Source organism: Camelus dromedarius, chromosome 18, assembly GCF_036321535.1.
Source record: "Camelus dromedarius isolate mCamDro1 chromosome 18, mCamDro1.pat, whole genome shotgun sequence".
Classification (NCBI taxonomy): Eukaryota; Metazoa; Chordata; class Mammalia; order Artiodactyla; family Camelidae; genus Camelus; species Camelus dromedarius.
The window spans coordinates 8988892-9008903 of NC_087453.1; the positions used below are offsets into that span (position 1 = coordinate 8988892).

The 20012-nt window shown below is 50.2% G+C and overlaps 1 protein-coding gene across 6 annotated transcripts in view; it reads right to left on the minus strand.

The window, feature by feature from the left end:
- Positions 1–4683: 4683 nt before the first annotated feature.
- The window catches only part of SLC9A8 (solute carrier family 9 member A8), a 63793-nt gene continuing 48464 nt past the window's right edge, over positions 4684–20012 (minus strand). For 3 of the 6 annotated variants that reach the window (XM_064496990.1, XM_064496991.1, XM_031433633.2), the window contains 5 exons: positions 18733–18815; positions 16008–16119; positions 12603–13088; positions 10493–10639; positions 4684–9483 (listed from right to left, as the gene is read on the minus strand). In XM_064496990.1, coding sequence (XP_064353060.1) covers positions 9278–9483; positions 10493–10639; positions 12603–13088; positions 16008–16119; positions 18733–18815 — 1034 coding nt within the window. In that variant the 3' untranslated portion in view covers positions 4684–9277. The remainder of the gene's footprint in view (positions 9484–10492; positions 10640–12602; positions 13089–16007; positions 16120–18732; positions 18816–20012) is intronic. The other 3 variants (XR_010385022.1, XM_064496992.1, XM_010978653.3) reach the window with 3 other exon arrangements.

Sequence of the window (20012 nt, forward strand, 5' to 3'; positions counted from 1 at the left end):
TTTTTCTGCATTAGTGGAGATGATCATTTAGTTTTTGTCCTTCGTTCTGTTAATGTGGTGTATCACATGGTAGTTGACTTTTGAGGCTTGCTCAGATGTGGGTTAGATTTTTTTTCTTGATAAGAATGCGTCATAGATGTTGTGTTCTTTCATCAGGAGGCACATTATGTCCAGTTCTTTCCCTCTGGGATATTAACAGCTATTAAGGCTGTTTGTTACTTAGTGCTTGGATCCATTATTTCATTGGAGCCTGCAAAATGGAGATGTTCCAATTCTAGTCTTCCTTGTTTGGCAACTGGAATACTTCTATAAAAAGAACATTTCTGTGGTGATGTGAATCTATACCTGTGACAAAATTGCATAGAACTAAATGCACACACACAGGACAGCATAACATCAACGTAATCTGAACAAAGTCCATGGATTGTACCAATGTCAGTTTCCTGGTTGTGATACTGATCTATAGCTGCGCAAGATGTTACCCCTGGGGGACACTGGCTACAGGGTACACGGGACCTTTCTGTACTTCTTTTACAACTTCCTATAAATCTATGATTTTAAAAAAGTTAAAGAGAAGAAACGTCCATCATCTACTATTTAACTACCAATGGTATAGTTTGAGAAAAGTGGGATAAATGCTCACTTCTTTCCTTTTATCTTTACTTAGAACAGTGAGTTGATGCCTTAGAATCCCCCAACAGTGACTGATTTTTTTAAAGGATTATTATGAACTCATTGATTTCAGTGTATTTTAAATATTTCAATCCATCGCATTATTATTGTTATTGATGCGCAAATTCCCATCTTTGGCCAGTAGGACCCTCTTGAAGCTGGCTTCTGAGTCCTACCGACCTAACCCTGGAATCTCTGATTGCTTCCTCACTGTCTGGTATGACGAGGAACTCCACATTCATCTTGTACGTTTCCTGCCCAAGTCCTGGAATCTGATGTTTCTCCAAAGAGCCCTGGGTCCTTTTACTGCGAAATGACATTTGGAGACCACGGTCTGAGAGATAGGGGTGGTCACTGCCACTGGGTTCGTTATTGTTTCTAGGTCTTTTCAATGGGCAGTGCTAGGAACAGGTTTACATCTTAAAAACAAACAAACAAATACATTGTAAGTTCATACTTAAATGCTTTACATTAAGATTCAGGACCACAGGATTTTTACTCAGCCTCATTTCTATTTTATTCCTGTCCTGAGAATCCTGGTTCTCAAGGAGTCCAGGGAAGCCACTATTAATTTTGATTTTGTCACCACGACTAGACCTGATCCTGATTTGAGGGAGTCACCTGGGACGGCCCCTGGAGAGTGTCTGTTCCTCACCACAGAGCTGAGAAAAGGATAGAGGCTCAGAAGACCTGAGGAGCTTTTGAGGTTTGCACATACGACTAACTCCTGGTTGCCCACGGTTCTGTTAGGAAGTGAAACCTCAGGGATACCCATGAAGCCAGGGTGGATGTAATGCAGTTCAAATGCAGTTCCTCACCCTCCTTCCCCTACCCCGAGGAGCCCCTGGCCCTGGGGTTGACTTTTCCAGCCTTTCTTCACCCTTTGCTATGCTTGGCCACATCCCTAAGCACCACAGCATTGTTTTGCCAGGTTTTATATGTACTTATACTTACTCACCTGCAGTTTGCTTTCCCCGCCTCCTCTCAACATTTTGAGATTTATCCATGTTGATTCGTTACTCTAGTTTCATCCATCCATCCATCCATCCATCCCTCCGTCCGTTCTTACTGCTGTGTAGTGTTCCTCACATTACTGTGCCACCATTTACCCATCCTCCTAGTGGGAAACAATTTGCTTGTCTTCAATAATTTGCTATTACAGATATTATTGTAGGTGTCTCCTGAGTACGCATGAGTACGTAAGAATTTCTTCAGGGCAGGGGTGGGCAAACTTTTCTGTAAATAGACCGATAGTATTTTCAGCTCTGGGGACCAAGAAGTGAAAAAAAAGTGTGTGTGTGTGTGTGTGTGTGTATTTATATATACACATAAAATGTAGGTACTTATATAATAAAAAGAGAAAACAATTTTCCATGAATTTTTTATTAAAAAATTTAAAACTTTATTTATGGACAGTGAACTCTGCATTTCATATAATTTTCACATGTCATGAAATATTATTCTTCTTTTGAAATTTTTTCAACCATTTGAACACACTGAGAAGCGCCCTCAACTCTCCGGTAGTAAGTAGAGCAGGAGGCAGGCTGTGCTTGGCTCTCAGGCAGTAGTTTGCCCCTCCTCGCTCTCTTGGACATGAACCGAGGGAGGACTTACTAGGTTGAAGGGCCACAGGCGTCTTTAAGCTTACTAGGCACCGCCAGATGCTCTTCAAAGCGAGTCTATCAATTTGGGCTCTCGTTGCCCCAGTGCTCCTGACAGCCCAGCCCAGCCCTCCACTTAATGCATTGCGCCTCTAGTTCTGGGGTCATCTGTAATCACATTCTAAAAAATGAAGATAACATGCTGTGTGTTCCTTATTATTGAATAGACGTTCTTTGTGAAAGAAATAGAAAATATATACAGACGAGCTGTTAATAGTTACCCATTACCCTTCCGCTCAGAGAGGACCAGTTCTCTCAAACTTGGCACCTATCCTTCCAGGTTTCTTCCCTACATACACACACATCATTTATGTAATTTTATTTAGTTTTTAGAGGCTGATGCTATATATATGGTTTTGGAATCTGCTTGTCTGACTTCGTGATGTTCTATCAGTAGGATTATTTTATTTGTGGGTAACATAAAACCCAACTAGAATGGCACGAACTGCAGGAACATGTATTGGCTCCCACAGTAGCTCCGGAGGGAGGTCAGTTCCCGGACTGGTTCATTCATTGTTTCGACAGTGTCGTTAAGAACTCAGGGGCCTTCCATCTTTCTGCTCAGCCCATTGGTGAGGTCTTCCCTTGTCTCCGAATCGCCGCGGGTCTAAGCACTGCATTCTCACATAATGGGAGGCAAAGGCCAGACAATGGGAAGAGGGTGCTTCCCTTCTATGAATGAATTTTTGAGTGTGAGGAAACAGTCCTGGAAATTCCCCAAGATGTTGCTTCATTCTCCTGCCGGAACTGAGTCACAGGCCTGTTCTTTGATATTATCAGGGGAGAAGAGGAGAGGAGTTGACCAGAAATGGCCTCATCGTCCCTCTGCTCCCCTGGGGACCAAGTGGGGGCCATGGGGCCTTCAACTTTGTGTGACCCCCCCCTGCAGCTTTCTGGCTTCTAAGGAATATACTTCCTCCTTGGCTTGCTCCTCTTTATCCAGAGTGCTTTTTCTAGGAATTGAGTAGGTTGAGATGTGACTGAAAATACCCAGCTCCCCCAGCGGCAGGTGCCACTCGGGCTCTGCTCTGCTTTACTACCAGGGCTCCATTTTGTCCAGGCTGACACTCTGCTCCATTTCCCAGCCTCCCATGCGGCCTGGGAAGAGTCTGCTTTGTATCAGCCAGAGGCCCCATCACTGCAGTGCCACCTGTCATCACACTGGCTCGGTTTCACTATGGTGGAGACATCCTTTTCTGACCCCAGGTCCTGTCAGAGGGGGAAGGGAGCTGAGAGCCACGTGTGCCTCCCACTAGTCCTGCTCCCCAACCTGGTTCTCTTCCTGATGCCAGGAGGCATTTTTTGGGGGGTGTGCGGTTTGCAGCCAGGTATAGGAAGGGTCCAGGGTGTGACTTTCTCCCCGTGCCGCCCCTTCCTCCTTTGGCTGGGGTGGGGGATGCAGGAGGTCCAGTTCTGACCTTCCTGTGGGAAGTAGCCTGGGATCAGGACGGGATCTCCCACCTGGTTTTGCTTTATATCATGTGTATTTTTTGCTTATACCTGTTACTGTAAGCAGCTTCGGATGCCTTTTGGAAGCACAAGAGGGTACAGAGGCTGAAGACTTCACACAGATAGTGCCACCACCTCCCATCAGAGGCTCCCGCGGCTGGGCGGGTTCAGAGCCTGGTTTCAGTCAGGCAAAGGCCCACCAGGGGCTGGTCTGCGATCCCAAGCGGCAGGAGAGTGGCTGGCCAGTGAGCCCTGGGGAAGGTGGGTCCCCCGCACCTGTGAGAAAAAGCAGCCGTGGTCTGGCTGGAGGCTGGGCCTGAGCTGAGCCCCCCTGTTTGGTCTCAGGTCCTCCTCACTAAGGGACTGTATGCTTAGGCTATTCAAGATGGCTGCTCTTTTGCTCTGTACCCGCCCCCCCCACCCGCTCCACCAGGCCCTGCTTCACTCACATGACTATCCAATCTTCTTAATCATAGGGCTTAATAGTCCCTGGTAACTGATGAGCCCAGCTGATGTCAATCCCCCCCATAGGTAGTAGCCTTCTCCTGGGAGTAGCGAAGACTGCCGCTTTGTGGTGTTTGCTGCACGCGGAGGGGTGTCGCTCTGGGGCCCTTTGTGTAAGACCCCACCACCACCACCGCCACTGAGGTCTCTGTTGCTGTCTCTGCGCTCTTTCTTCAGTCTCAAGGCTGGGCAGCTACAAGGCTTGCAGGTCTACGGGGTACAGCCCAACAGGGACAGAGAGGCAGGAATCGCGCCCCAAAGCCCATGCTCCTGCCTCCTGACCACTGCGTTTTGCCGGGCATCCGGCCAGAGGAGACGGGCAGGCGGTGACAGCCAAGTCTAGGGGTTTGTGGCCCATGCGTTTGCAAAGCCACAGAACACAAACACAGAAACTGGCTCTGATTCAGCAGCATTCATTTTTATTTCTAAATAAGTATCCAGTGACATTACTGTTTTCCAACCATTGTTGAATTCTTGAAAGGGACCTGTCGGACAGGGCAGAGGCTCCGGCCTAGCAGCTACAGGTCCCTCCACCTCTGCCCCACCTTCCTCTCCCAACCCGAAGCCCCCCAGGAAGAGCAGCAAATCATTTCTCAGGAACCAGGACCTAACAAACGCCTCTCACCGCTTACTTGGGGAGGACAAGAGAACAAGCCTGACCTTCCCAATGGTCCTTAAGTCAGAAAGCAATGCTTGCAAAAGCCTTCATGTTTACAAAGAAAATTACTCAAAACAACAAGGTTCTGAGTAACCTTGGGAACAAATCAAGCTTTGCAGGAGCTGTATTGGAGAAAGCATTAAAGCCTTTGGTAGCCATGAACCTCGCAGTGGCCCGGCGAGCAAGGAGCCTTCCCTGGCCTGTGCCTGGGCGGCTCCTCAGAGCAGGGCCGGGATCCGAGAGCTGGGCACCAGGAACGCGCCGATGCAGCTCTTCCGCGTGGCTGACAGGCTCCTTGGACAGTGGCCCACAGTGCTGACAGGTGACCTTTCTCTTCTGACCACCAAACTGCACACTCCCCGTCCAGTCACTCGGCCTCAGGGTCCCGCAGCTGCGCTCACAGGTACTGAGCTCCCGCGTCCTGAGGTCAGGACACTCACGCAGAGCAGCTGGGAGAAGACCAGCTCCTGGGTAGGGAAGGCCACGGATGTTTTTCCCTCTGGGATTAGAGACTGTGTCGGCTGGGGTGGGAAAGCGTGAAAAAGTGGGGTGGGCCGGGGGAAATTAAAAGCCTTCCTTTCATAACATGGCCAGAGACAGTGGAAGTCCCTGGATATCAAACTCCGTCCTGAAAGGTGGCAGGAGACTACAGGGAAGGAAGGGGCTGCTTATTCTAAGCCTTCTTGACCGTGGTGTTTTCATTGAAAACATATTGCCTGGGGCTTTGGAGACTGGGCTCCTGTTAGAACAACCTCTTCATGATCCTGGCTGCTGTAACAATAGCATTTCAGATTTGGTTTCCTATCCACTATGCAGTAGGAGAAACACACGCCTGCATTCTGGAGGGAATGGGGAAGTGGCAGAGGATCTTTATTTATTTATTTTTTTTAATTTAAAGTCCTAATCCATGGCAGATCATTGCTGTTGAGAGATCCCTTCTCACACTAGAACCAGATCAGTTCTAAGACCAGACCTACCCTAAGCCACACCTGCACCCTGAGCAGAAGCCGGCCACCATCCTGCCCCTCCCTCCCTCTCCCCACCAGAGCAGAAGGGGGATCCTGGCTGTGGCTACCCCGCTGAGGACTCTGCCAAATGTGTGGACCTGAGGCCTCATGAGGCCAAGTCTTGCTGATGGCACCTCTGACATGGGCTTTAAGAAGGCTCCCCACTCACCAATCTTTCTACTTCTCATTGCTCACAAAGGAATCTACAGGCAAATCAGGGCCTCCCGAGGCTGATTTGGAGTCCAGGGGCTGCTAACACTCTGGGCCAGGCCCTGGCCCTTGGCCTCACGTCAGCCAGGGCCCAGCCAGTATTCCTACTGTGAACAGAGATGGCTGGCCTTGGGGAGGGCAGGCTGCCTTCGGTCAGCCCCTGGGCTGAGTGAGCACCAGGCTATGGACCTGAGCCACCTTCCACCAAGCCCAAACTTGATCTCTGGGGAACTGGGAGAAGCTGGCTCCTCTCCCTGTAAGCCCTCACACCCCAAGCCTCAGGGTACAATCGATTCCAGGAGTCCTGCCACCACAGGGCGGCAGAAAGCATGTGATTTATTCCAAGAAGTTCAAAATCCTAGGGCCTACTGTGGAGGGGCTGCCAGGGGAGCCTTGGGGTGTGAGGCTTACTGCTACATGACTCCCCAGCTCCCCAAGACAGCATGTCTTCAGAGTTCACTGGCTAACCTGCCAGCTTTCCCAAAGGCAGTCACTGGCTTAGCCTTCACCTCCCTCTAAAGTATAACCTTCTCTACGTGCTGTGGTTCTCCTGTCCTAAGGCCTAGATCTAAAAGGAAATAAGTATGTGGGAAGTTATAGTTATGCTGGATATATATTTTTTTATCTTCTAGGCATTTATTGCCCCAAACAATAGAATTATTTAGGAATGCTGAAGGTAGCAGTAGTTTGATTCTCAGGCAAAGACATCTGCAAAAGTCCACCAGAAACATATTTCTCGATGGGCTTTTGCCCGTTACAAAGCTGAACAGACATACTGCTGAGGAACATGAGTTACTCCCCCACCCCGTCCCCAGGGGGAAATGCCCTCCCAGGCTGCTAAACCCTCACTTGGCCAGCAGGGGGCAGAAGAGGCTCACAAGAGATCCAGGCCAGGGCTGGTTCTCCCCACACCACCTCCACAGCCAAGACTTCGGGACCTTCCACCAAGTCCCCTACATGCTTCTCTACTTAGTGTCATTTTCAAGCCTCAGCTAAGAGTGGGAAGCCAGGTGGGACCTGGTGACAAAGGGCAATTTGAACCAAGAAGATCCTGTCTTCGTTAATCTATGAACTCACAATTTTTTTTTTCCGGGCATGCTATTGAATTGACAGTGCAACTTATACCTCAATGATGAGACTCTGAATTTCAGGGGGAAAGTAAGTTACTTATGAGTTGGGGAATGAGAGAACAATCTGGTCTCTGATCCCTGCCTCCCACCTCCCTGCCCATGTCTGGACAAAGGTCCCCTCTCTTTGACCTCTTCTCTTACTTTTCCACTAAAAAGAAACAGGAAATGATGGAGACCAGAATTATGGACGGCATTCATCTTCCAGTGGGGATATCAGGTGAAGTAAAATAATCCTGTTGGCTCAAATTATAGGGTTAAGATAGGAGATTACAAAAAGAAAAATGATCATATTTTACCACTATCAAGTACAAATTTACTTTTCATGCATGAAAAAGAAACTGTGCTTCCTGCCTGACTGGCTTTACACTTACACTTCTGGGGAAAGGGAAGGGGTTAGGGCAGGGGCCTGGCCTCCTGCGCTGGGCGCATGGGTCCTGGAGGGTCCTGGGGTCAGTCCTTCCTGACATCCAGAGTCACGCTGCCTGAGGCAGAAGAAATGGAAATGCTTGCTGCCAGCCCAAGCTGGCCCCTTGTGTCCCCAACAGAGAACCAAGGACATGAACATGATGAATTAAACCACCCCAGAGGGTGCTGAGTCCCAAGGCTCCAGCTGGGACGCTGAGGCGCATGTGGGAACTGCCAGTGATGAGCAAAGGCAAGCGAGCAGGAGCCTTGTTACAGGGCTGGTGAGAGGCGGATGCGGGAGCTGGTACTCTCATTTCATCTGGACATGACCTTGAGATGGCCCAGGGCCAGGACCACGGGACCGGGGCAGGGTGTGTGTTTGCATGGAGAGTGTGTGCAAGCCCTCTGTGAGCAAGCCCTAGGGTAGCAGTGGCTGCTTGGAGATTGCAGGTGAGACTCAGAGGCATCTGACTCGCTGGAGTCACGGGGACGAGTGGCATGGGAGGACCAGGGGGCACTGCTGCTCTGGCACCTGCTCAGGTGCTTTGGTGAGCTGAGACCCTGGCACAGGGGACAAATAGGACCCAAGATGGTGGAGAACTGGGAGAGGGAAAAAAATGCTGATGAGCAGTGAAGGTGCAGCAGATAAATGGTGGGCAGATCCCACGAAGTCCGGGAAAAGGGGCCTCTGAGCAAGCAAGGGCCATCAAGTAAGGTCAGGGAGGTGACTGCTAGGCTCTCACTCCTTTGTAAAAGTGCATGAATTTAAACTGAATTCAAGACAGCAGCAGCTGGCCAGCATAAATCCTGTACCTCCAGATTTTCCCTCTAGAGGGCGCTCTGACCCCACAGGATAGGCTCGCTTAGCCCCCCAAACCCAGGGATGCAGCTTCCAACAGGGCTCTAGAGAGGGGCCTGTGCCCTCTGCTCTGCTGGGTGCCAGTGTAAACATTCACAATATTCCCAGAGAAGGGCAGTGGCTGCCTGCCACCCAGGAAGACAGCCTGTGAGGTACCAATCAGAGGTAAAGAAGAAAAAGGTCACTCAGTTTTTCTTTCTCAGAGAGTGTAAGCAACATTGTAAAGGGGAGTGTGAGGCTCTCAACATTCCCGCGCCTGCCACTTAGATGAGAACTGCTGCTGCTGAGGCCAGGGGCACCTTGATGAACACAGGGAAACAGCGGCTGGTTCCTCACCCTGATGGTACCGCCCCCCATCCAGCAGGGAAGGGCTCCTGTGATGAAGGCAGTGGCCGGAATGGCAGACACTGCACACCGGCGCTCCGCAGGGCCCCTGCACGGCGGGCCCAGAGCAAGATTCCTCCTTGCAGGCACCCTGGCTGGACAGACTGTCCCCTCAGCTGCAGAAGCAGAAGGAAACATTTACCTGCACAGGTGGTCCCTCCAATCTGCAGGCGGGGAAGCCACCCTGAGAGCAGAGGTCTGGCTCAGTGAGGAGTGGGGAGAGGACACTTCGGGAGCAGCCAGATGGCTCCAAAGGCCTAGGAAATCCTGGGTTAAGACGGCCAGTCTTGGCTTCACCTGCTTCCATTCCCCCTGAAGAGCTGCCAGATGCACCCTCCTCAGGGGCCCTGGCTGGGTGTCTGTCCTGGGAGCCATGGGGAGGCCGGACGGCAGTGCTGCGGCCCCACCTGCCCAGAAGCCACGGCGTCCTGCTTGGTCACAGCAGCTCCTGCTCGTCGTCCTCGGAGCCTGAGGGGCCCTGGCGTACCTCCTCGTACCACTTGTTGGTGAGGGTTTTCATCTGGATGCGCCCATGGTGGAGGTCCTGGGGCAGGAGACACACCAAGCCCTTGTCAGTGGTCAGGGTCAGGGTCAGGGTCTGGGTCAGGGAGGGAGGGAGAGCCGTTCTGTACCTTGTCAGGGGAGAAGGGGGACAGGGTGCAAGGCCACACGCAATTTCAAAATTCCTAGTGACCGAGTACAAGTTGGGGTTTTTCTTTTTGTGTGTGTGTAGTAGGGGGGGATAAAGGGCAGTGTCACTCAGAAACAAGGAGCAGGAGGCAGGATGGCATGATGTTAAAAAACATGGCAGAATCAGACACATTTGGGCTCTGCTCCCAGCTTTGCTACGTTATCGTTTTATGTGACCTCAGAGGGTTACATCACCCTCCAGGCCTCAGTCTCCCTGGCTGTCAAGTGAGGTGACAGCTGCGTCTACTGCACGGGTTGTTGGGAGAATGAAAGGAAGCGATCACAGAAAACATGTGGCACAGCGCCGGGCACGCAGTACGAACTCACATGCTGACAGTGATCGTGACTGGGAAGGAGGGAAAATGGGGCTCAGCACCAAAGAGGGGGGCAGCGGCTGTGAGAACCCCACCCCAACCCTGCATGAGGCAGGATGCCGGTTTTAGCAAAGCAGACCCAAGCTGGCTCCTGTGAGAGTGTGTCACTGTCACCCAGAGGCCAGTGGTGCCCGGCCTGAGCCTTGAGCCCTGAGCCACTGCCTGAGGGCCCTGGCATGACTGAAATTCCTCAGCTCAGATTTGGTAGCTGATCAATGTCCCAAGTCTATCATCCAGGAAAACCAAACTGCGTGAACAAGTCTATTATTAAACTAGCACTAAATATGGCAGCAAAGGAAAAACAGCAGATGCTGACTTCCACAAGCATATCCAGCCCTTGGGCTGGGGAAGGAGAGAAGGCTGAGTGGGAAGAGGCGGCCTGGCTGGGCCCCCACCCAACATGGCACGTGGCCCTTCCCTGCCCACCCGGCTCTAGGCCACTGCAGGTCCTGAGGGAGGAAGGCAAGGGACCCCTGGCCCATGTCCCACCTCCTGGGTCAGCCTCCGCGTGAAGAAGGGGTTCAGGTACTTGGCGTCCAGCCACAGGAAGCCTTTCAGGTCCTGCCGCTTGATGTAGTGGGCTTCGTACTCCTCCTCCGTGAGTTCGGACAGGTGCTCCGACTCGATGGTGTTGCCCTGCGGGGGGAGGGAAGGCAGCCGAGGGATCCTCAGCTGACACCTTTCTGAAAGCCCCCATGCCACCCAGCCCACCTCACAGCCCTTCACCTCAGCCACGAGTGTCCCCAACCCAAACTGCAGCAGCAGGGGGCTTCCTGGGAGCCCAAAGGGAGGCAGGAAGGTGTGTAAGAACATGATGGATATGCAGGAAAATCAGAATTGTGAGTAAGTCAGAAGTTCTGGGCAGAAGCTGCGGCTGTGAGCGCTCCAGGTGGCTCTTGTGTGCGGCCAGGACTGGGAACTATTCTAGGCTGAGCTGAACAAGGGCAGCTTTTGCTATTTTTCTGCCTGCGGTGGCCCATTCTGGGTGAATTTGCTGGTCAAGTGGATGTGGGGGGAGAGAACAATCCTGGCAGGATCTGGAGAGGAAGGACTACCCACCCGCTGCAGGGGTGGGTTTTGCGCCCCCCACCCGAGTAGGTGTAGGAGGGGTGAGGGCTGGGGAGGGCATTTCCCAGCTGTGGAGCAGTGGTTCTCAAAGTCTAGTCTGAATCAGAATCACCTGGAATTTGTGACATAAAATGCTGGGCCCATCAGGCCCACCTACAATTCCCTATTCAGCACGCCTGGGATGGGGCCCAGGAATCTGCATTTCTAACAAGTTCCCAAAGATGGCTACTGGTCTAGGAACCCCACCTGGAGGACGCTACAAGAGTGTGGTGGTTAAGTCTGTGTGACCTCAGCTCTGTGATTTGATCTCTCTGTGCCTCAGTGTGCTCATCTGCAAAATGGAAAATGAGACCACCTTCCTGAACTTATCAGGGCGACATGAGCCAGTCCAAGGAAGCACGCAAGCACCACAGAAAACATTCCCTAAAAGGCAGCTGTTCCCTCTCCAAGCAAACCTCCTGGTTCTCCCAGAGCAGGGCTTTGCCACAGGAGGGCTGCAGGATCAGCAGCAGCAGCTCTGGTTAGAAATGCAGATTCTTCGAGCTCCACCCAGACCTGTGAGGCCCCAGCGCTCCACTGATTCTGACACCCACTAAAAGGTCTGAGAACCTTGACTCGAGCTTTTGTTGAAAACAAAGCTGGTGGATGGGGGTGGGAGGAGCAGGGCTACTGAGAGTGAGGAAAGTTCTGTGAGCAGCCCAGTCTGAGGTCATGTGAAGGCTCCCCGGCAGCGGCACAACCCGGGCCTGAGAGGCCCCGGCAGAGACTGGAGGCCAAGATCCAGACCTGGACGTTCCAGTGTGGGAAGAGGGCCACATCCCCTTTCCCCATTTTCTGGTTGAGGATTTCTATGCCTTCCATGACTGGTTAAAGGTACTGATGGCCTTGACTAAGGGAACCAGAAAAAGATGCATTTCGGGAAAAGTGTGCAGTGCGGGAAGGCAGGATGGGAGGCCAGGGCGGAGAGCCTGGCTCAGCACACGGGGCCCGAGGGCGAACGTGGGGCAGGGAAGGCACGACCACAGCTGACCCAGGGCTTGGAGGAGGCAGAGGTGGGCGGGGGCAGGGGCCTCAGGCTTGCTGCGGCTGGCCCAGGCCCCTCCAGTCCTACACCACGCTCTCATCTGTCCTCCATGGAGTGCACTCTCCGCCCGCTCTCAGAGCCTCCTCAGGCCCCTGCAGGAGGACTTCCGCAGATGCCGGGGAATGACGTGATTTGGAAACCTTCTAGTCCTGGGCCTGATGGGCTGGTATGGTTACTGGCAGGGGAGGAACCTTCCTGGGAGGGTCTGGTACGGGTCCATGTTCCCACTCCAAGGCCTCAGTGGCTTCACGAGGCTGGCACACAACCCGCACCAAAGAGCGATGCTTCAGAACTTGAATCCAACCTCCCGCTCAGTTTGGGGAACTGGTGTGTGTGTGGGTGCGTGAGCACAGGAGCTGAGCATCCCCAAGTGGTATCTCATTTCCCCGTTTCCTGACTGTGAGCGGGGACCCACACCCTGCCTCCACCTGGCCCACCGGCACTGACCATCTTCTCGGTCTTGCTGAGGTTGACGTCCTTCTTGCTCCTGCGGCGTGCCTTGGCATCCTCGATGTCCATGAGGCGGATGAGTGGCATGGTGCTGCCGCCCAGCAGCAGGATGGTGAAGAGCACGATGATGATTGTGGTGGTGCCGATGAGCTGCCGCTTCTCCATGGGCTCCAGGTCCAGGTGCAGGCTCAGGGCGTAGGGGATGGCCCCCCGCAGCCCTGGGGGGCACAGCGAAGGGAGTCAGAGGAGACCGAGGGAGGAGGGAGGAGGCAGCGCTGGTGCTGACTTGGTTCTCGGGGATCTGGGCATGGCCGGCATCATGGCCGGTCAACATTCTAACAGACCCCCCTGGAGAATGCAAACTCATCCTGTGAGGCTCGGGGATACAAGGAAAGCAGGCACAGAGTGGGGCGCCCAGCAGAAGCTCACCTCGTTCCCACTTCACAGCGCGCTGAGCAGACCTGATGGGGTGACCTGTCCAGGCTGTGAAGCACCAGGTGTGTGCATGTGAGGATTTCTCATGCCCAAGGCTCACGTTTTAGAAACACGACAGCTGGTGCAGACCAAGCCCTCCCCGTGTGTGCCTGGCCCTGTGCTATGTGCTCTGTGGGCACAATCTCACCTGCTCTGCATGGGAGGCCCACAGAGCCGGTCCTGTTAGTCTCCACAGTAACAGATGCGGGGCCGAGACTGAGACAAGGAGGTGTCCTCCCAGGGTCACACAGCTTCACCCGCAACAGCACAGAATGAGATTTGCCCAATTCCTGTTGTATCTGAAGACACGGCCCCTGGGTAGCTCCTGGCAGCTCTGACGGGCTGGGGGCTGCTCTGGTGGTGGCCAGCAGCACAGGGAGCTGCATCAGGGCTTCTCCCACACTCCCCGTTTTGGTCCCCTGGGAGGCTGCTGGCTGGACAGAGGGGCATGGGCTGAGCTGGGAAACAGCACGTTCTCTCTGAAAATCTTCCCGACTTGTCTGGTGCCAGAGAGAGGGGAACAGGAGCTCCAAGAGCAAGAGGGAGGAGAGACACCAAACAAGGATTTGTGCGATGGGGAGGGCCCGAAGAAGCAGGGGGCAGGCAAAGCATAAGTGACAGGATCTGACCCAGACATGGAGGCAGACACATCACAGCATGATGGGGGTGACTGTGGCAGCAGCCTAGACCCCACATGAGGGCACAGCGGGGACAGGGGAAGGGAGTGGAATTAAGAGAGACTCAGGAGTGATAGCAACAGGTCAAGGGGCAAGTGGGAGGTGGGGTGACCAGGGAGGGATGGGTCCAGAGGATGCCCAGGTCCTAGGGGCCATGCTGTGCAGTGGTCTGCGCATGGTGGGGAGTGGTCAGAAGCCTGGGTTCTGACACTGGGTTCGCCCCCTGGCCCCCGTTTTCTCCGGGGCCTCCCAGGCTGGGGCGAGTGACTCAATTCAATCTCTCATGCGGAAGTGGAAACAGCCTGCCTTGCTGGTGGCCCGAAGATGAAATGCCTTGGCACAGAACAGCATGTGCACTCAGCAAACACTTAGTAAGAGTTGGCCACGCCCCTGCTATAATACACATGATTGTCTTCTGTGGAAGAGGGATGCTGGCAAGCAAGCAGGTTGGGCAGGAAGGTAAGTTCAGTCCTAGACAGTGAACCCACAATGTCTCCACGACATCCAAGGAGGATTCAGACACAGGAGTCTGGGTCTCAGGGGAAAGGTTTGGATTAGAGGAAACAGCTTTGGGAGGGTGGGAACTAGATGGAAGTTGAGGCCACAGGACAGGTGAGCTTGTGAGAGGTGAAGTGGGTCTGGGGCTGAGTCCTGAGGAAGCCAACATTTGAGGTGCCAGTAAAGGAAGAGGGGGAGCCAGGCAGGAGCCTGAAAAGACCCCAAAAGGGAAGGATGGAAACCAGAGCATGGCCTGGAGGAGGCCAAGGAAAGAGAGGAAGAGGGTATCTCTCTAGTCAGAAGGCAGGTGGGTTGGAGGAAGGAGCCCAGAGCCAAGGAGATGCGGGGGACGAGGGCTGACCGCTGCCCACCAGGTATGGCTGCAGGAGGTCGCTGGGGACTCAGGCAAGGCCAAGTCCAGCCCTGTGAACAGATGATGAAGTGGGGAAAATGGACAAGAACAGCCCACTCAAGAGGTCTGGCCATGATGGGAAGAGATGGGGAAGTAGCTGGAAGGGATGTAGGGTAGGGATTTTGGTTGAAGCTGGGTTTTTGCTGGAAGGAGAGAATCTTCAACTATTGAAATGATGATGGAGGAGCCAGTGGAGGCAGGTTGAGGAACCAGGGAAGAGATGGGGGGAATCAGTGGAGAGAGGCCTGGGACAGCCTGGCAGAGAACACCTGGAATCAAGAGCTCTCACTGAACAACAGCCCCTCTTCCCCACAGAGGTCTCTTACCATGCCCCCCACCCCCGAAGAGCTCACATAACTTTGTAAAATGTCTGATACATTTCTTAGATTTTTTTGAGATTTTCAAGACCTTGGATCAATTACTTTACAATTTTTTTTCCTCACTGGCAAAAAACTTTCTCTCATTATACATACTTACATACCTACCTCTCTCTCTCTCACACATATGTATATAGGTATATATTTTAAACAAGGCCTTTTGAAAAACGAGAGAGATCTGTGAGAAACGTACAGGTACGCTGTTGGATAGAAAACAGCTGACAAAGCATGTTTCTATATCTCAACCCAGAGGAAATATTTTAATTATAATATTTAAATAAGAAAACACAAAGAACTGGATGTATTGCTGAAAAATAAATTTATGACATGTCTATGGATAAATTTAATAAGATGTCTATGGGTCCCGCAACACTGTAAACCAACTATACCTCAAATATGTATATATAAAAAGATGTCTATGGGTCCAGTTTTTTAGGAGCCAAAGATTTATGAAATCATCTCTATCCTTTAAAAAGTGGAGGAATATGAGATTGAACAGCAACTGAACTTAGTGACTGAATGAAAAAAAAATCCTAATCTATCTGCAGTACAAAAAAAGTTTAAACATTAACCATTTAATTTTGAGCCCCTTGTTACTTCAGCCTAGAAAGGGCTGCTGTCTGTCCAGGAAGGAGAGGGGAGGGGAGGAGGGCAAATCCTGGCTCTGCCTCCCGTGGCCACTCGCTCCCAAGTACGTCCTTTGTCCATGGGCCTGAACGTCCCCATCTGCAGAACAGACACGCACGGCCCATCTCACAGTGCTGTGGGGAGGGCTACTGCCTGGCAAGGGCCTCGCCCGCGGCCTGGATTACAGCAGACGCCCTTAAATGGGCACTTGTATCATCGGGGGTTTGAGGCACACTCGTTTCCAAAGGCTCCAGCAGATAGTCACACGATCTCTCTGCAAGGCGTGTCCCTTTACAACAGGTATTTCCCCCAACAATTCATTCAAGATTGGACTTACCACTGAACCACATGATGAACATCATCTTCGGTGTGATTTTATGATCACGGAAGAAATTCAGAAGGTAGGAAAGAGGGAAAATGTTCACTGCTCGGCCAAACAGTACAAGCACCTGTTAATAGCAATAAACTAAGTCTTATATGGAAACCACTGGTTTTTCAAGCTGAAGTGTGTGGACGTTCACACAGACCCGGTAACGCCCATTATAAAGGCAGCATCCCCTCGCCATCAAAGGCACGAACAACACAATGCTAGGCAGAGACCGAGGAGGGGTGTGTTGCCAGAGACACCAGTTTCTACATGTCTGGGAAACGATAAAGCTTTGTACATTCATGTTTCCATCGTCAGAGAGAGAGGACTAACAAGGTATCAATGACGGCTTTAGTAATGCCAAGAGACGTTGCAGAAGTGTCCGGAGATTAATTTAAGGGCAATCTGGCTCCTCCAAAGGTGCTCCACCATGGGACAGGCCTGCACTAATCACTCCCAATGGGCTAGCTCTGGAGGGACAGACAAGGTGTTCCTGCGTCTCCCTCAGGGGCCCCACTCCTCAGGGAAAGGGCGGAAGACTGAGACAGGCCTACCTATGACCGTAAATGCTGCTCCCTGAGCAAAACAAATGTTTAGGTAGGTTCTGCCTAGCCAGTTGCTTGCTTTTGGTTCCCAGCCATCTCCAAAGACATATTGGTCTTAACGAAATACAGCTTTACGTAAAGTTTAAATCTTATCTAAGTGGATTCTTGAAACTACTTATTAATTTACTTCCATGCTTCATCCTGGTTCTCATCATAACTTACTTGACTAGAATAAGACATGGGCATTCTGAGGCTCTACGGTAATTTTTTAACCAGCATGAACTGAGTGTGTGTTGGACTGTGTACCTTGGACGGTCAAGTTAACAATAATTGCTCCCAATCATCTAACATTTGTATGCCAGACAATGCTCTAAGCATTTCATATGCATTATCTTGTTAAATTTAGATCCTTCCAAAAGTCTTATGAAGTAGGTGTTACTGTCTACGTTTATGAGACAAGGAAACTGAGACAGGGAGAGGTTAAGTACTAAGTAACCGGTCCAAGCTGACCCAGGCAGGAAGTGATGGAGCCAAGTCCTAAACCTGGTTCAGCCCCCAAAGCCCATGCCCTTGACCACTGAGTGAGTCTAAGTCATCCACCTGAATAGCACAGGCCACCTCCAGGACTGGCAGAGCCAGCCTGACTCGGTGCTCAGGGGAAACTGAGTTACCAGCCCTGGCATCCTCCCCTTTTTCTTTTCCTCCCAGAGCATGGCTGAGACAGTCACCTCCCTGCTTCACCCACTGAAATCCAATCTTCCATTTCTACAGTTGTGTTTTAGTTTGACCAAATGTGGGCCCTTTTACCCAGTGACCACACTAAAGGCTGTTATACGTTCTGTAAAAGACTTTTGCTGCTGTTCTCTTGTCTTGAAACCTGAGTTTGGAGAACAGATAACAGACAAAAGCAATGAGCTTGTGCTGACCAAGGCAGAAGAACCAGGCTGCAAGGAGAAGCATCATTTTCCTTGGGGTTCCTTATCTTGTCTGTCACAGTTTCTCCATATGCCAGAAAGGTAGGCCTCACTGGTCTGCTCATGATAGGTGACAGTGATTTAAAAAAAAAAAAAAAAAAGTCTGTCTCTCAATAGCTGTGTTTTATTAAGTGGAATTGGTAATAAATGTTAACTCAAGATGAATTACGATAACTCAAGAACAAGGTAGGCTTCTTAAGTGCCTTAAATTAACAGAGGATCTAAAAAGATAACAAAGAGATCAAATTAAGAGTGGGAGTACGAATCAGCAGGAGGACCTGCCGGAGATGGATTCACACTGAGGAGAACACAGGAGGGGCCTGGGAACACCAGGCCACATGCCCAAATGTTACAGACCATTCACGTCACTTTGAACAGATGCCTGAGAGAGTTGGACCTTTCTTTTAAATGCTAAACATTTCTTTTTTCTCCCACTCCATTCCCCAATCCATTCGCAAGACCTGATTTTACTGCAAATGATTCAACTTCTATTTTCCTTTTTTAAAGGTATATTTTAATTTGTCTCCTACTGACACCGTCCTGTCCAATTATAACACTTTCCTCCCAACCTCTTAATGGTAAGAATCACCTGGGATGATTCCTCTGGATGAATCTCCAGAGGAGGTAAGGGCCATATAATCTCTACTTTGAACAAGTATCCAAGGTCATACTTAATAAATGGACACATCTGAAGAAAACCACAGTAAGAATCAGGTATATTCATTATAATTATCCAGAAAAAGTAGAAAAGAAAAAGAAATCATCCCCAGTTCTACAACCACTGTGAACATTTAGCTGTACTTCCTTACATAGCCTCTTTTTCCTATGCATACTGTTTTTACATGGTTATGTTCAATTACACGTTGGATTCTGAAATCTGCTTTTACCACCTAACATAAAAATCTGGTCATTTTTTAAAAAGACTACAACAATTCAAGGCCGTTTAAAATTAAAAACCAAGCAAAAATTCTTTTCTGGGGATATTTATTCATTCAATTCCATCCCTCTCTGTAACTGCATGTTTACAATTTTAACAAAAGAAACTTTAAACAGAAGGTTGTCTATGTAGCTGTTGACTTTGACAAGTTAACAGTTACAAAAATGAATCCGGAATATGTGGTTATTGATCTACAAATAAGTAATTAAATAAAAAAAAAAGACAAGGAAAATACTTACTATGCACCAGATGACAAAGGAAATTTCAAACTTGTGGGGGAAACTAAAAATGGACAGGCCAAGAAATGCAAACACACACGTTTCTGAAACAAACCAAAGAATGAATTACTCAGCCTCAACTACCTTCTTCCAATATAGCACGGAATCATTATACAAGCAAGCATTCAGAAGTAAATCAGAATCCAGTATAACACTTTGCTTATTTTCTGGAAGATCTTGCAACTAGTACCTCGGTCAGACTTGTACTTCGATTCTCTCATTTTTTTCTATCACACAAGCAGCATGTGCTTGCTGTTCAGAATCTCCTAATTTAATGAACCAGCTGTCAAATACCCATGCAAATAAATACTCTCCCTCCCAGGGACGTTGATAAATATATGAATCTGTCCATTTGCTGAACACTGTGATTAGCAAGGATCCCAACTGCGGCCTAAGTGGCAAAAACTCAGAGCAAATGACTGCAGATGTCATGTGACTAGTGTGAAAGGGCCCTTTGTTAACTTCCTTGCCAGAGCGGTCAAAGCCAAATGATTGACTTCATATATTTAATGCTGCCACAAAGTTTAGAAGACGGCTTACACCCTGCAGGATTTGCAGGAAGAGATACATTTCCTCCTCTTGGCTCCACTCCACCAGGCAAAAAGAGCCTGATATTCACTCTGGCTGCACAAGCAGTCGCTTGTGTATCCTAAGAAAAAGCACCTTATAAACTGCTAGCACTAGGCTCTCTGCTTAGACTGTGATATCCCCCAGAACAGCCTTATGGCCAGGGAGACAAAGACTCTATTTTAAAACAGTTAAGTATCATAAAACAGCAGGGCTGTTTTAAAACATTTCAGCACTGTTTTTTCCTTCAAATGTCTATCCTTTTAGACCAAGCCATCAAGCTGGACAGTATACTCACCTTTCTCCCCTTGAATGTTTTTGTTATCAAACATTTTTGTCTTCTTTCTAAATCAGCTCATTTAGAACTCATTCAGATCTACGTTATGCTTTTCCCTGGCAGCGTACATACTAGTACATGACTAAGTCATGGTTAATTTAACGACTCCTTGATGGATATTGAGACCGTTTCTATGTCTGATGTTGCAAAAGCTACAGCAAATATCCTGTGCGTAATAGCATGTGCCTTTTAAATTCAGACTGATGCGGCAAATGACTCTCCAGAAAAGACAGCATCTGTGTCCATGCCCACCAACAGGGCCTGTGCTCCACACACTCACATGAAAAGTGGGGAACCATCAAAGTTAAAATCTCATGGGTACAAAATGGAATTTGAT